Below are 15,682 nucleotides of genomic sequence, written 5' to 3'. Positions count from 1 at the left end.
TCATAAGCTTATACAATCCCCCTACCCGCACACACACCATCTTGTGGTGTATCTTATTTCATAATTTTCTGCAACATATTTATTTTTTTTAGATCCATCCTTGAGAATTCTCTTTTAGTAGACATATTATTATTTATTACGATTAATATTTTCTAACATTAAAAAAATTAACAATTTAAAAATCAATAATTATAATTAAGAACAGTAATTAATAATTATTATGTGAAAAAATAGATATCGTTCATGTTCAAATTTTTCCTGATATTATAAATAAATATATTATATAGTTTATTGTTTTTATATTTTTATTTATTTCTTAAACAAATAACACTATTTAACGAAAAAGAGTATAATAGTATCATAATATTTTGAAAGATTAATCTTTAATACTTTTAGTTAATTTTTTGAAATTATACAATAATACAATAACAATACAATAACAATACAATAACAATATTTTTTAAATTTTGATCACAATATCTTCAACTGTTTAATACTTGTCAAAATCCTTTAATGATCGTCGAATTATTTAAAAAAATTGAATATAAATATTTCAGTACAATTCATTCAATGAGTTTGAATTTTCTGAATTTTTAAAATATTTAAATACATTTAAATACTACATTTCAAGGTTAAAAAGGTTGCTTTCTTCATTTTTTAATAAACTTCAATAGTTCTAAGGAATTACAGAGGATTTGAAAGACTTTAGGGTTTTTACAAATTTTAAAGAAATTTTAAAGAACTTTAAAAAGTTTCCAGGGATTTCTAAAGATTTCAAAGAATTTGAAATATTTTAGTGTTTTTTAAAAGATTTCAAAATATTTTTGATTGAATTCAATAATTTGAAAGGATTTCAACTAGATTTAGGCATCCTAGGGTATTTTGATAAATTTAAAGGAATTTTAATGAACTTAAAAATAATCCGAGGGATATTACAGATATTGGTGTGTCTTTAAAAATTCCAAGAAATTTGTTATTGATTTCAATAATTTTAAGGGGTTTCAAAGACTATGAAAGATTTTAGGGAATTTTTAAAGATTTTTAAGGAATTTTAAAAAACTGTAAAAAGTTTGAAGGGATTTAAAAATATATTAAAGGACGTTGAATATTTTAAGTTATTTAAAAAGATTCCAAGAAATTTTTCATCAATTTCGATAATTTAAAGGAGTTTCAGTATATTTTAAAGATTATTTTTAATGGTATTTTTAATAATTCAAAGAAATTTTTAAGAGTTTAAAAAGAATCTAACGGATTTTATGATATTTTTAGAAAGAAAGATTTTATCGTATTTTCAAAAATTCCAAGGAATTTCTAAAAGCTTCACAAAGTTGTCAGGGATTTCAAATGATTCTAAAGAATTTGAAATCTTTTAGAATGTTTTAAAAGATTTCAAGCAATTTTCAACTGATTTAAATAATTTAAAAGGATTTCAAAGAATTTTGAAGCTTATAGGGTGTTTTATAATAATTCCAGGGAATTTTCAAGGGCTTTAAAAAGTTTTGAGGGATTTGAATTTTTTAAAAGAGAATTAAAAATATTTAAGATTTTTTTAAAAGATTGCAGGGAATTTTTTTATTAAATTCAATAATTTTAAGAGATTTCAATCAATTAAAAGATTTTAAAGTATTTTTGAAAATTTCAAGGCATTTTCAAGAGCTTAAAAAAGTTTCAAAGGATTTCAAAATGTTTTTAAAAAATTTGAAATATTTGAGGTAATTTAAAAGATTTCAAGTACTTTTAATAGATTTCAATAATTTTAAGGGCTTTGAAACAGTATGAAAGATTTCAGGGTATTTTTAAAACTTCCAAGGATTTTTTAAGATTGTAAAACAATCTATCGTATTTCACAGATTTTAGGGTACTTAAAAAAATTCCAGGGAATTTTCAAGAATTTAAAAGATTCCAAAAAATTTTTAATTCATTTCAATCATTTTAAGGGTTTTCTAGAATGTTAAAGATTTTAGGGTATTTTTGAAAACTTGCATGAAATATTAAATAGCTGTAAAAATTTTCAAGAGACTTAAAAATATTTCAAAGTATATACATTATTTTAAGTTATTTAAAAAGATTCCAAAAAACTTTCCAATAATTTCGATAATTTAAAGGAATTTCAATAAATTGTAAATATTTAAAAAATTTTTTAAGATTTTTGAAAATTCCAAAGAATTTTTAGGGGTTTTATAACAATCTAAATGATTTTTAAGTTTTTGGGTATTTTTAATTTTTAAGATTTTATTTTTTTATTTTAAGGAATTTCCAAAAGCTTCACAAAGTTTTAAGGGATTTCAACTACAGTGAAACTCTTTTATACCGCCGATTTTGGGGCTGACCTTGAGTGTGAATTAACTCAATGTAGCCCGCTCCGCTTTTGTTTGTTCACGCTTGACTGCTCGCCTGAGTGACAACTGCAGACCCCGCGGCCTCCGCGCTGTTCTTGTTATATCTACCTACGGCGCGGCTTCAATTCTCGGAATGGTTATAGAAGGGAGGGCTATTAAAGTGTTTCACTGTAATTCTAAAGAATTTGAAATCTTTTAGAATGTTTTGAAAAATTCCAAAGAATTTTCAATTAATTTCAAGAATGTTAATGTATTTTTGAAGAATTTAAAGATTTTAGGATATTTTTTCAAATTAAAAGAAATTTTCCAAGAGCTTTAAAAAGTTTCAAGGGATTTCAAAATATAATTTTTTTCATATTTTAGTATAGTTTAAAAAAGTCCAAGCAATTCTTCATTGATTTAAATAATTTAAAGCGTATCAAAGCATTTTAAAGATTTTAGTTTATTTTTAAAAATGCAAAGGAATTTCTAAAAGCTTACAAATAGTTTAACGGATTTTGGAATGTTGCAGGGTATTTTCAATAATTATAAAGTTTTTTTCAAGAGCTTTAAAAACTTTCAAGGCCTTTCATAATATTTTGAAGTATTTAGAATATTTTAGCATAGTTTAAGATATTCCACGCAATTTTCAAATGATTTCAAAAATTTAAAGGAATTAAAAAATGGTAAAGATTTTATGGTATTTTTGAAAATTCCAAACAATTTTTAAGAACTTTAAAACAATCTAATGGACTTTTAAAAGCATATGAATATTTCCAATTAAGAACTTTTAAAATTAAAGAATTCAAACTTGAAGCGTTAAAAATTTAAAAATTCCCAATTTCGTTTAAAAATGGAACCATTCAGATATTTAAAAATTATTTTTAATTTGAAGATAATTATAAAATAAATTGATATTTGGCACAATACAATGACTTAATTTCCTTAAATAACATTCATAAAATAAATTATAATTAAATTACTAAATTAAGGTAGAAGCAAATTGGACAATTTCATAAATGACCAAAAGTAATGTCTTAAAAATAGATCAAATGAATAATTTTTTTAATGAAAATTAAGACCTTTTATCCACTTTAATTAACTTTTCACCTTTAAAAGTTTTTTTTTTTCATTTTCCATGTATAAAAGTTGCAGTACTCAGCGCATTGTACATTTTCTGCTACCCTTCCATGATAAGTGGATTACCTCAGCGGTTGTTAGGCTTCTGGTTTCAAATTTTCTACAGTTCTTTTTGCTACACAATTCTGGTGTTTCACCTGAAAAAATATTCTAAAAAATTATACAACTTAATTGGAAACTTTTTCAGTAAAAATATGAAGAATATTACAAATTTTTTAAAAATTAATAATAAACAACAGAAATAAAATAATATAAATAAATAATATAAAAACTTTTTTGTAATTTAATAAATAAATTCAAATTGTAGGAAAACTAAAAAAAGTTTTTTGCCATAGTATTCTATTGTTTCACATGGAAAAATATTCTAAAAAATTATACATCTGAATTGGAAACTTTTTCAGTAAAAATAAAAAAGAATTAAAAAAATTTTAAGACAGTGAAACTCTTCTAGGGCGTCAATTTTGGGGCTGACGGTGGAACTAACTTTTTATAGCTCGCCCCACTTTTGTTTGCTCAAGCCTGAATGCTCAACTGAGTAACAACCGCAAATCACGCGCACTCCGCGCAGCTCCTGTTAAACCTACCTGCAGCGCGGCGGCGATTCTCGGAAGGGCTATGGAAGGGAGAGCTATTGAAGGGTTTCACTAAAATAATAAATAACAGGAATAAAATAGTGTAGATAAATCTATAATATTATATCAAAAAATATAAAAAATTATTTGTAATTTAATAAATAAATTCATTTTATAAATAAACTAAAAAGTGTTATTTTTGCTATAGAATTTTATTGTGTTACCTGGAAAAATACTCTAAAAAATTATACAACTGAATCGGAAAATTTTCATTTAAAATAACAAAAGTATTTTAAAAAAGTATAAATAATGATAAATAACAAAAATAAAATAATATAGATAAATCTATAATAATATATCAAATAATATAAAAAATTATTTTTTAATTTAATAAATAAATTCATTTTTTAGATAAACTAAAAATGTCCTTTTTGCTATATAATTCTATTGTTTCACCTGGAAAAATATTCTAAAAAATTATACATATGAATTGGAAATTTTGTCAGTAAATATAACAAAAGTATTAACATTCTTTTTAAATATAGTGAAACTCTTCTATAGCGTCGATTTAGGGGCTGACGGTGGATGGAAACTAACTCTTTATAGCCCGCACAGATTTTGTTTGTTCACGCCTGAGTGCTCATCTGAGTGACAACCACAGACTCCGTGCAGCTCCTGTTAAACCTACCTGCGGCGTGGCGTCGATTCTCGGAAGGGCTATGGAAGGGATGGCTATAGAAGGGAGGGTTATTAAAGGGTTTCACTAAAATAATAAATAACAGGAATAAAATAATATAAATAAATGTATAATATTATGTCAAATAATATAAAAAATTATTTGTAATTTAATAGATAAGTTCATTCTGTATATAAACTAAAAAATGTTCTTTTTTCTACAGAATACTACTGATTCACCGGGAAAAATATTATGAAAAATTATACACCTAAATTGGAAACTTTTCCAGTAAAAATAACAAAAGTATTTTTTTTTAAAAGTATACAAAGAAAAAAAAATAATATAAATAAATGTATATTAATATATCAAATAATATAAAAAATTGTTTGTAATTTAGTAAATAAACTAATTTTTTTAGATAAACTAAAAAATGTTCTTTTTGCTATAGAATTCTATTGTTTCACCTGTAAAAATATTATAAAAAATTATACATCTGAATTGGAAACTTTTTCAGTAAAAATAACAAACGTATTTTTAAAAAAAGTATGAAAAATAATAAATAACAAAAATAAAATAATATAAATAAATGTATATTAATATATCAAATAATATAAAAAATGGTTTTTAATTTAATAAATAAACTATTTTTTTTAGATAAACTAAAAAATGTTCTTTTTGCTATAGAATTCTTTGTTTTACCTGTAAAAATATTATAAAAAATTATGCATCTCAATGGAAAACTTTTTCAGTAAAAATAAAAAAAGTATAAATAGTAATAAGTAAAAAAAAAATAACAATCATTTTATAGATAAATTAAAAAATATGAAGAAAAATAAGTACTATTCTTTTCTGTCAATTTTTAAATATATTATTTCTTTATTGTAATTTAATTATATATTGAAGGACTTTCAATCATACAAAATTGTCATATAAATTACCTATTTAATTATACTACTCTAGGCAATTCAAATTGTATTTGGGGTTTTTAAACCAAAAGCTTTAATTCAAAGATTCATGTTTCAAGTTTAAAAGCAATCTAAAATTTTAAATTGTTTACAATAAGTATAGACTTTTCATTCTTGTACCATTCCCTAATTATAATATACAATTATCAGATATGTACTTAAATTCATATTAATAATAATTTTTTTATATTTCTTATTTATTTTCAATTTATTTGAATTAAAAAAAATGAATTTCATCGATTTCTTCTCATTTCCCTATAATTCCTCCAAATTCGATTCAATTGTACCGAAATCAATGACAATTCTTAGGGATGAATAAAATTAAAATGATAGAATTAAATAAAGTTTCAGTTTATTTACAATTGTAATATCAATATTTTTATGCTTTGAACAAATTAAAATGAATTATTACATTTAATAATGTATCAAAAATTAAATCTAAAATAATAGGATTTTAATTTTCAACCCTAGGATGCACAAATACAAAACCGTATAATCTATATGTACAAAAATATTAAAGAGAAATTAAAATTTGAGAAGGAATAAGGGACTCCCTAAATTATAATCCACAAGCATTCCAGGGTCAAAAATAACATAATTATAATCTTAGAACAATAATAACTTATTAATTCGACTCGTAATAAATACTGTAATCAGGAGTATTTTAAACATTTTTCCCAATAATGATTTTTCAATCAATTTTTTTATTACCAAATAAATGTTTGTTACGCCTTTTTTTAATGGCAACCCCTATAGGGAGAGACGCTTCTACAGTGGATAACAAATCCTTCAGTGGATAATGATTAATTAAAAATACCGATATACTTAAAAAATTAATTTAATTTAATTAAAAGTTAAGAATCGATGCGTGATAATAAATTTAACTTAAAATTATTTTACGTATATTTTCGTTGTAAATTAATAATTATCCACTATAGGTTGCGTTATCCATTGTAGAGAGGTATCCCCTACGTTTCAGAAAAAAAGAAAAGTAACGCTGATTATATTTTTATAGAAAAAGATAACATTTCTTGTCACAATCCCGATTTAAAAAAGAGAATGTTTTCTGAAATTAGAAGAACTCAAATATTGAATTCTCGCCAAAAAATTATACTTATAGTCAGTCAATCGTAGATTTAATCCAGGCTAAATTTGATGAGATCTTATCATAAAGTCGAGGCCTTTCAGTTCCGGGTTTGGAACAAGCTATTCTCCAACTACCAACTCCTGCCAATGCCCATCGACGATTGTCTCCTAGCAAGCAAAGCATTGGACTTCCTGCCACTTCCTCTTCCTAAAAATTACATTTATTCAATTTTTGGTAATTAATTTAAAAAAATTAGACTGTTTTTCCCCACCTTCTCTACTTCCCCTCCCCAATCCCTTCTCAATTACCCCACTTATTATTTTTTATTCCCCCTCACAGGCCCTGCTCCCATCCCTCATTTGCTATCCCTTCTACTACCTTCACTTTCCACCCCTCATTTCCCCTTATTTCCGCTACTGTCTTCTCGTCATGCCTGCTCTCCCCCCCATTTTCATAATTCTCCCCAATTCCCCTCTTTTCCCATCACTTTCGCTACTGCAGTTCCTCTCATATCTCCTCACTTCGCCTACTTTCCCAACTTAACCTATTGTCACTTCCGCCCATTTATCATTACTAACCCTAATTTCTTATTCCTAATTTTCCCTTTTAGCATTTGTTGCAATCCTCTTATTTTCCATCACTTCCCCTACGACCTCCAATTTTCACCCCCTCTTTTTCCTTTAGTTCTTCTACTAACATCTCCCCATCTCTTCTCTATCTCCTTACTTTACATAATTTCCCTCTCCTCATTATCCCTCTCTTCATTTGTCTTCTTTCCCCTATCACATACCGTACTATCATCCCTCATGTCTCCTCACTTCCCCTAATTTCCATACTTTTCCTCTCCTAATTTTCCTTAATTTCCCGTCACCTACCCTACTTTCCCCTACCTCATTTCACCTAACTACCTCTCATTTACTCCTCTCATTTTCCATCACTTCCTCTATTATTTCTACTCTGCCACCCCACATTTCCTGCTACTTTTCCTACTACCCTCCTTTCATGTCTCCTCCATTCTCCTGCGTCCACCACTAACCTCTCCTCATGTCTGCTCACTTCGCCTACTTTCCATACTTTCCCTCTCCTCATTTCCCTTCATTTCCCGTCACTAACCCCACTTTCCATACCTCATTTCCCCTGACTACCTCTCATTTTACTCCTCTCATTTCCTGTCACTTCTACTATGTACACTTTCAACCTCTAATTTCCCATTGCTTTCCCTACTACTCTCCTTTCATGTTTCCTGTCTTCGCCTACTTCCCCTACTAACCTCTCCTCATGTCTACTCACTTCGCCAACTTTCCACACTCCCGCTTTTCTGATTTCCCTTCACTAACCCTACTTTCCCATTCTTCAACCCTAAGAATAACAAATCTAATATTAGAGAAAATGTATGGATACAAACTTTTATAGTTTCGTTCAGATGTCCTTTTGTCGATGAGCCATACTTGTTTCAAGGGTGAGGCAGTAAGGGGCAGCGAGGGGAAATGATAAGAGGGTGAGCTAGTGAAATGAGCTAGTGAAATGGGAAAGTACGGACGGGGATGTAGAAGGAACTGAGAAGAAAGGAAGTATTTTAAATTAGGGGAGTAAAATAGAGGAAATGTGGGAGTATAGAAAAGGGAAGTAGCTGAAGTAGTGGAAATGAGGGGAGGGGAAGTAGTTGAAGTAAGGGCAATGAGAAGGAAAAAGGAAGAGTAGGAGAAGTAAGGGGCGGTAGGGGAAAGAGGGGAGTATGAGAAAGAGCTGGAATAAGGGGAGGTGAACTAGGGGTAGCGAGAGGAAATGAATGGAGGAAATTTAGGGGAAGTGAGGTAAAATATGGCAAGGAGTAGTCTCGTGTAATGAGGAGAAGAGATGTAATGGTAGTGAGGGGATATAATGGAAGGGGAAGTAGGGGAAGTGAGGGGGGCATAAGGACAGAGAAAGTAGAGGTTTTGAGGGAAAATGAGAAGATGTAGGCATTTTAAAGTGCTTTCCAAATTTTCAAGAGATGTAAAGAATTTTCAAGAGTTTAGGGTATTTTTAAAAATTCCCACGAATCTTCAAGACATTTAAAAAGTTTTAAGAAATTTTGAAAAATCTTAAACACTTCAGGGTATTTTTTAAACCCAAGGATTGTTCAAGAGCTTTCGAAAGTTTTAAAGGATTTAGATAGGTTTCAAAGGATTAGAAACATTTGAGGGTATTTGAAAAAATTCCAAGGCATTTTCAATTACTTTCGAAAATTTAAGAGATTTCAAAGAAATTTTAAGATTTTAGGATATTTTTAGAAATTAAAAGGAAATTTCAAGAGCTTAAAAATATTTTAAAGTATTAAGAAAGTTTTAGACGGATTATAAGTATTTAAGGGTATTTTTAAATATTCCGAGAAATTTTTAAGAACTTAAAATAGTTTCAAGGGATTTCAAAATATTTTAACCGATTTGAAATAGTTTAGGGGTTTTAAAAGATTCCAAGATATTCCCAAGAGATTTCAATGGTTCAAAAGGATTTAAAAATTTCAAAAGATTTGTGGGCATTTTTAAAACTGTCAAGGAATTTTAAACCGCTTTAAACAGTTTCAAAAGATTAAGCAATATTCTAGCCAATTTTAAAAACCTCCAAGGAATTTTTAATAGATTGTAAGGTTCGAATATTTCAAGATTTGAAGGTTTTATAAAGGATTTTAAAGATGTTAGGGTATTTAAAACATTCCAATTATTTCTCATGAGATTTCAAAGAATTTTTCATTGATCTCAGTAATTTTATTTTATTTCTATGGATTAAAAATAGTTTGGGGCATTAACAAATATTCTAAGGGATTTGAAATTGAGTTAAGTAATTTAATTGATATTTGAAAGAAATTATAAATATTTTTGGTATTTTAAAAGATTCCAAGATTTTGAAGGTTCTCTAAAGGACTTTAAAGATTTTAGGGTATTTTTAAAACTCCCACGAAATTTTTAAGAACTTCAAAAAGTTTCAAGGGATTTCAAACAATTTCATAAAATTCCATAGAATTTCACAGGATTTTATAATATTTTAATACATTTCAAAGAATTTATTAACAAGAAGTAAGGGATTTCGTAGGGATTCAAAGATTTGAAGAGATTTTCAATTATTTTTTTAAATTCATTTAAATTAATTTCGATTTCATCCTAAATTCTTATAAATTCACTCAATTCTAATCAGTTTCATGTTTTTTTTAGTTTTTATTTATTTTAAGTCTTTTAAACTCAGATTGAATTCTGAGACACTTCATAAAATTATTTTGAATTTCCTTAAATTTTTATTAACTCCATCATAGCTTACATAATTTAATGATTTTTTTTTATATTTCTTATTTATTTTCAATTTATTTGAATTAAAAAAAATGAATTTTATCGATTTTTTCTCATTTTCCTATAATTCCTCTAAATTCGATTCAATTGTACCAAAATCAATGACATTTTTTAAAATCCTAAACATTTTTTCCTATTCATTTGAATTCTTTTGAATTTTACTTGAATTCTTTGGAAGGCTTATAAATCGAATTCATTAGAATGAGGTTTTTTTCATATCAATAAAAGAATAAAAAATTATTGACAACAAAAAATTAGTTGAAGTCGAGGAAAATTCAGGGACTTTTGCAAATTATGTTTTTTCGCCACCCTGATTAGAGGAAATTTATATTAAAATTTCAAATTAAATTTATCTCCACAAAAAAAGATGGGGACTAATTTTAATTAAACATTAACAATTAAAAAATTTTATACAGAATAAAAAATTTAAAAATTAACTTACATTACAATCGTCCATGGAATATTCCGCTTCGGTACAAATACTGTTAACCGAGGCAATGCTGATATTTTCACACCTTTCCATCTCGCTATGCTTTAACTGTACTCTCTGTAAAATCTCACCTAAAAAACAAATTTGGTTCAATTAAAAAAAAAAAAAATATGTTGCTTTAAAAAATTTTGTTTGACAGTCCACAGATACATTTGCGCATTTTAATAGAAATTAATCCGATTTCGCGCTCACCCAATTGAATACCTGTGAAAAATCCAATAACTGAATGATTTATTGTATCGTGAAGAGAATAATAAATAATGAGATTTAGTCTTTTATCAGAAAATAGGTCAGCCTTAACTGCATCAATAAATGAATTGTTCATCGCTGGGTATAATCGATGAGTTCACTATCGAATTAAGATAATTGCATCATTGCAGAAGACAGTAATCACTATATTCATTTTGAAAATTCTATCCTCTTACCGGATCAATAATCAAATGAATGATTCCGGGGCATAAGGGCATGAGGGCAAAAACTCGAGTTTCACGAGACTTACGAAAATTACAAAATTTTGGGATATTTTGCACCCCCAATAGTTTTTTGGAAATAAAATTAATGTAGATACTATATTGAATTTAATATCAATCGTTGAAAATTCCTAACATTTTAAGTCAAAATACATTGAATTTTCAACAAATTAATTACATTTTCAACCAAAAATATTTTTCGACCTGAAGAGATTGATTTTCAATCCAAAAAGATGAATTTTCGAGAAAAAAATTAATTTTTAACTAAATATTTGCATTGCCAACCTTGTAGTTGAACTGTCAGGCAAAAGAGACAAACTTTTAATGAAATAGATAAACTTTTAACGCAATAGTTATATTTTTAAGCTGAAAATAATAAATTGTTAAAAGGCAGTAGAATTTTCAAAAAAAGTTTATTTTCAACAAAGAAAGATTGAATTTTCAATTTACAAGGACAAATTTTTAGCAAAACAGGTAAATTTTCGACCAAAAAAAGTGATTGTAACAAAATACTTGAACTTTCAACAGAAAATTAAGTTTTTAACAAAATATTTGAGTTTTTAACCAAATATTTAAATTTTCAACCTACAAAGATGTATTTTAAACCAATCGGCTAATTTTAAAAGAATAAGATTAAAATTCAACCAACAAAAATTGCACTTTTAAACAAATAGTTGAATTTTCAAGCTGAAAAGACGAATTTTCTCCAAGACAGTTGAATTTTCAAAAAAACTCTAAATAATTAAGAAAATATTTAAATTCGTATCCAGATGGTTGCATTTTCAATCCAAAAAGATGAATTTTCAACAACAAAATTAATTTCTAACGAAACAGTTGTATTAACAACTTTATAGTTGAACTGTCAAGCAAAAGAGACGAACTTTTAATAAAATAGATAAAATTTTAACGCAATAGTTATATTTTTAAGCTGAAAATAATAAATTGTTAAAAGGCAGTAGAATTTTCAAAAAAAGTTTATTTTCAACAAAGAAAGATGAATTTTCAATTTATAAGGACAAATTTTTAACAACACAGGTGAATGTTCGACCGAAAAATATGATTTTATCAAAATATTTTAATTTGGAACCAAATGGTTGTATTTTCAATACAAAAAGATTATGATCTTTAAAAAAAAATCGCAAACTAGTTTAAAATTCAATAAAATAGTTGAATTTTCAATCGAAAATATGATTTTTGAACCAAGATGATTGATTTTATACCAAAACAGAAAAATAATGCACAAAATACATGAATTCTTCAATAAAATAGTTGAATTTTTAACTCAAAAGATCACTTTTCAAACAAAAATGGAATAGTCAAATTTTAAATTAGAAAGATTAATTTACAACTAAAAGTTAAACAAATTTTCAACACAGTCTTTAAATTTTCAATCCAAGAGATCAATCTAAGGAAAAAGAAAATTTGGAAATAGCAGTTCAACTTTCTTCCAAGTAGTTGAAATTTCAAACAAAAAAGATGAATTATCAACGAAAAATGTAATAGTTGTTCTTTCCATCGAAAAATATTTGTATTTGAATTGAAAAATAGTTAAATTTATCCAAAAAGGATGAATTGTGAACAAAATAGATATTTAACCTAATATTAGATTTTTTAACTATGACAGCACACTTGCGCATTTACCGCAGCTTATTCAGAAATATCTGGTGAATCGCCAGAAATTGCACAGTGACCTTTAACAATTTCGGGAGTCCACACAATCCTAACCTGGCTACTACCGGAACTGTTTAAATAAATAATACGATATAAAACTTTGGCGCTATAATTAAAAAATTCTTACGATTTCTGGCCCAACCAAGGGTGTTGCAATGACTTTTATTTGTTGAGACGGATCCCTCATTAGGAGGTAAGCAGATGGGCCTAACAAAATCAGAAAAGGCAGTCACTGGGCTGTCCAATTTTAAAAGTACGGCTGTACTTCCTTCAACTGGTGACTTCATCATTCCAATTATCCTCCGTTCTTGCTGCCAAGGTGAGGAACTTGAGAGTCTCACTGTTCCCAATCTTGCGGACCATTCCGCCTTTGATTGTCTAACATTAATAACAAATAATTTATCCACTTTGATGAAAGAGGCCTTGTGTATTACCGGTGGATGCTATGCCGGTACCGATAAAAAAGTTTGACCGTACCTTTAACAGTTTTTTGCTGGTTATTTATTAAAATGTAACTCAAAGTATTTATAATTCTAATGCACTGACTATTTATATATTAAATTTATTAATACACACACATCCATTATAACAAATTTGTGATAAGGGGCGTTGCTAAAAAATTCATAAATTTAGACTGTCCTTTTGTTTATTAACCATTCTTTTTCCCTGACCGTTATAAATTTTCCTTTCGTGTATAATACCATTCTTATATTTGGAAGATCAATAAAGACAAGAATTTCATCTGAAAAGTTTGAATTTTCAAGCCAAAAAGTCGAATTTTCTAAAAAAAAAGTTGACATTTTAACCCAGTTAGTTTTCAATAAAAAAAAAACAAATATGCAAAAAAAAGACTTGAATTTTCAACCAAAAAACTAAATATTTAATCAAAAGGACGGAACCTAAACTGATAAGATTACTTTTCTTTAAAAAAAAATCAACAAAATCGCAGCAAAATGGAATAATTATAATTACAGTTAAAAAAATTTGTTAAAACAAAAATGTTAAACAAAATACTTCTATTTTCAAGTAGATAGTTGACATTTAAACTGAAATGGTGAATTTTAAACTTGGAAAGTAGCATTTTCAGTTAAAAAAAAATTTTTAATGAAAAAATTATCCAATAAAAAATGGAAATGTAAAATTTCTAATTACAAAAATGAGTTGAAAAATTAATTTTCAATAAAAGTACAACAAATTTTTAACAAAATAGTTCAATTTTTAACAAACTAAATGAATTTTCAGGTAAAAGCATAAAGATCCGAACAAGAAAATAATTTTAAAACAAAAAGATACATTTTTAAAAAAACACATGGCTTTTTAATATAAAACGAAAGATTTGAATTTTCAAGTAAAGAAATGAATTATTTTAAATAAAAAATTGTAAGTTTTCAACCAAAGATAGAATTGTTACATTTTTCGTTTAAAAAATTGGTTTTGAAAGAAAATAGTTTTCAACATAATATATCTATTTTCAAATAAACAGTTCAAAGTTGAAATAAAAAGATCAATTCTCGACATAAAATAGATTAGTTAATTTTTCTGTAAAAAAAATTAATTTTGAACCACATAGTTGAATTTTGAACTAAAGGAGATTAAGTTTAAAAAAATGGAATAGTAAAATTTCCAGTTTGAAGCATAGAGTTCAAAAATTATATTTCAATTAAAAATAAGAATTTTTAACAGAATAGTTAAAGTTTTAACCAATTAAATGAATTTTCAAACAAAAAGATAATTTTTCAAACAGGAAAATAATTGAATTGAATTGAAAAATCAATTAATAATCAATAAAAATCATCAAAAAATCAAAATAGTTACATTTAAACTAATGAAATGAGTTTTCAAACAAAAAGATTAATCTTAAACCAAAAATATGGAGTTTCAACCAATGAGATGATTTTTTTACACAACAAAACAATTGTCAACAAAATCGTACAAAAAATATCATCGTTATATTTTTACTTAAAAAATTGACATTTTAAAAACAAATTAAGTTATTAACACAAAACATATATTTTAAACCAATTAGTTGACCTTTTAACTAAAAAAGATAAAAAATTTCAACTAAATAGTGGAATTTTCAACTAAAACATGTCAATGTTTGATAAAAAAAATGAAAGTAAATTTTTTGGTTATAAACATCGAGTTAAAAAATTAGTTTTCAATAAAAAAAAATTTTTTTAAATAGCTAGATTTTAGCAATAAAATGAATTTTCAAGTGCAAAGATTAAATCTCAGCCAAGGTAATATTTTTTTAACAAAAGGATGAATTTTTAACGAAACACATAAATTTTCAACCAATATTTGAATTTTTAACCAAATAGTTCAATTTTCAACCGAAAAACATATGTAAATTTTCTAATAATCATGGAACAGCTAGATTATCAGTTCAAAAAATTTAAATTTCAACCAAAAGAATAAAGAATTTTCAACAGAAGTGTTGAATTTCCAGACCAGAAAGATTTTGAGTCATTGAAGAAAAAAAATGTCACCCAAAATGTGGAGTTTTCATGCTAAAAGATCAATTTTCTAAAAACAAAAAACGTTGAATTTTTAATCCGAAAATATGAATATTTAATTAAAAAGTTTATTTTTGACAAAAAATGTTTATTTTTTACAAAAATAGTTATTCTTTAAAAAATTGTTGATTTTTCAACAAAATAATAAAGTTTTCACAAAGCTTCCATGTTTGTTTAATTAATAGAATTTATATGTCTGTTAGTTGAAATTTTTTAAATTTATTACCCTGGAAAATTATTTAATTTTTTCAAGATTATTTTCAAAATCCTTAATTTTCTTCCTGATTTCAAGATTTTTCCTACTCTAATAAATAAAACTTTTCTGGTAAATAAAACTATTCTTAAAGATGATTTTAAATTAAAAATATATTTTTTATCACTAAAAACAATTTTATCACAAGATACAAAGTTTTTTGTTGTTGAAAATATGGATTATTTTAACACTTTTAATCAT

At 26.1% G+C, this 15,682-nt stretch overlaps 1 protein-coding gene across 1 annotated transcript in view; it reads right to left on the bottom strand.

Moving 5' to 3' along the window:
* Positions 1–5,847: 5,847 nt before the first annotated feature.
* LOC117175026 (atrial natriuretic peptide-converting enzyme-like) overlaps positions 5,848–15,682 on the bottom strand; it is a 143,555-nt gene continuing 133,720 nt past the window's right edge. Inside the window, exons 11-13 of the mRNA XM_033364536.1 lie at positions 12,840–13,090; positions 10,524–10,642; positions 5,848–6,965 (exon numbers count right to left, since the gene is read on the bottom strand). Coding sequence (XP_033220427.1) covers positions 6,792–6,965; positions 10,524–10,642; positions 12,840–13,090 — 544 coding nt within the window. The 3' untranslated portion in view covers positions 5,848–6,791. The remainder of the gene's footprint in view (positions 6,966–10,523; positions 10,643–12,839; positions 13,091–15,682) is intronic.

Source organism: Belonocnema kinseyi, chromosome 6, assembly GCF_010883055.1.
Source record: "Belonocnema kinseyi isolate 2016_QV_RU_SX_M_011 chromosome 6, B_treatae_v1, whole genome shotgun sequence".
NCBI lineage: Eukaryota > Metazoa > Arthropoda > Insecta > Hymenoptera > Cynipidae > Belonocnema > Belonocnema kinseyi.
This window is presented reverse-complemented; position numbering and strand designations above follow the sequence as displayed.